The sequence below is a fragment of the Chlamydotis macqueenii genome, chromosome Z (genome assembly GCF_036417535.1).
Source record: "Chlamydotis macqueenii isolate bChlMac1 chromosome Z, bChlMac1.mat, whole genome shotgun sequence".
Taxonomy (NCBI): Eukaryota; Metazoa; Chordata; class Aves; order Otidiformes; family Otididae; genus Chlamydotis; species Chlamydotis macqueenii.
The window spans coordinates 71,856,226-71,857,936 of NC_141593.1; the positions used below are offsets into that span (position 1 = coordinate 71,856,226).

The following is a 1,711-nucleotide window of genomic DNA, read 5'->3' on the forward strand; positions in this document are numbered from 1 at the left end:
TCTCATGTTTGCACATGCTGAAGACCATCCCCTCACTGTAACGACTTCCAGCAATGAAATTTTTCACATGTAGGATACTTATTGTACAAGAACTGGGGGGAAAAAAAATTGATCTAAAAGATTAAAGAAAAAAAAATAACCAGCAGCAATGAACTATTTTAATTTGCACACAAATATATTTTAAAAGAGAAGTTTTCTTCCAGTGCAGCTGCAGAGTGGTACAAAACCAAAGAAACACACAGCAGGTTCAGCAATGCTGCCAGTGTCTGCAGGCCTATGAGAATGTAGATGAGTCCAGAATTTGGAGGTCACGGAAAGGCTGATGCCTCATCAGGATGCCATTGCTGACACCAGCCAGCAGCTCTAAGACACTTAGCACAGTACAGCACCAAAACACATAGAGCATGATGAAATGCAACCAATCTTCCAGCTTCTTTAGACAGCCTTCCTGAAAAATCCGCTCCAGATGGTCTAGGTCACCCCTGCAGTCAGAATACTTCTCCTTACAGCAGCTTTCAGGGACACGAGCTTTTTTACCTGGAAGATGCCAAGAAGCAGCTGTTGCCTTTAGCCAGTCAGTGTAGTTTTGGACCCCACAACACTGCAGCTTCTTCTGTATTTCATCCACAGCCCTGCTGCCAGGAACCTGGGAGTGCATCCCATTGTACTCGTAGACGAACAGACCCATGTTGCTTTTCAGCTGAGAAGCCATCCAAATAGAGTAGAACTGGGCCAGAATGGCCAAAGATATTTCTAGGCAAAGAAGGACCAGCAGCAAGTACATGAAAGCCCCTTGTTGATAGCGGGAGCTCTTAGCAGAAATAAAAATTGCCAAAACTCCAGTAGGTAGCAAGATGAGTGCAGCTGCAATAGAGAGCCAGCCAGGGAGAAACAGAAAGGACTCCTGAAATAAATATCTGTAGTTCTTGTACATTAGGATCACAAAAACTCCACCAAGGGCCAGAGCCACAGCAATGGCCAAGAGGATGAAGCCAAGGAAGCTCAGCAGAGATTGAGCAAAGAGCCTAAGCCAGAAGTCTTCATAGCTCTGTGAGGAGAACAACCTCACCACAGCTCTAACCGTCCTCATTCTGCCCTCACACAACAGCCCAGACCCTCACTACCACCATTTAAGAGGCCTCTACTCCACTTATCCAGGTGCAGCTGATAACATCTCCACCCAAAAATCACTTGTAAGGGAGCAAGTCTGGTGAGGTTCCCTCAGCACAAAGGCTAGGCCTTGTACCAGCTAACCACACGCTGCTGCTTGCTCAGTGCGGCCTGCAGAAACCAGGAGGCTATGGGCCAGCTATTGAGGGGTCATTCCGTGTGAAGAGGGAAGACAGCTGGAAAAAGACTGCACCTCTAGCTTCGCCACATTCATGTGTTAAAGAGCTAAATGTAGGGAAATAGTCAAGGTGCTGCTAGTTCAGATCACTTAGACTGCCAGTGACAGAGGTAATCCAACTCTCCACCCTGCAGCACTAGCCAAGATGGCAGCAAATGCCTATCAGAGTCAACAAAGAAATAGTTTAAGCAGAGCTATTCAATCAGGAATCTCCGTAAGTAACACTCACCTAGACTCATTATCCTTCCCAGTGCCTTTACCACTCATTAGATTTTGTGAGGGACATAACGATGTTAATAATATTCTACCCTTTTTTGCTCAGCAAGATTTCTATGTGGATAGTTTCAATTACTCAAGACACCC

The 1,711-nt window shown here is 45.7% G+C and overlaps 1 protein-coding gene across 1 annotated transcript; it reads right to left on the bottom strand.

The window, feature by feature from the left end:
* Window positions 1-274: 274 nt before the first annotated feature.
* LOC104485640 (tetraspanin-3) lies at window positions 275-1,090 on the bottom strand. Its single transcript, XM_010128054.1, has one exon. It carries the CDS (start codon window positions 1,088-1,090, stop codon window positions 275-277), a length of 816 nt encoding a protein of 271 aa, XP_010126356.1.
* Window positions 1,091-1,711: the final 621 nt, after the last annotated feature.

Bases quoted from the DNA above. Each gene is read 5' to 3' on its own strand.
- LOC104485640 (XM_010128054.1), bottom strand. From the start codon at position 1,090: ATGAGGACGGTTAGAGCTGTGGTGAGGTTGTTCTCCTCACAGAGCTAT.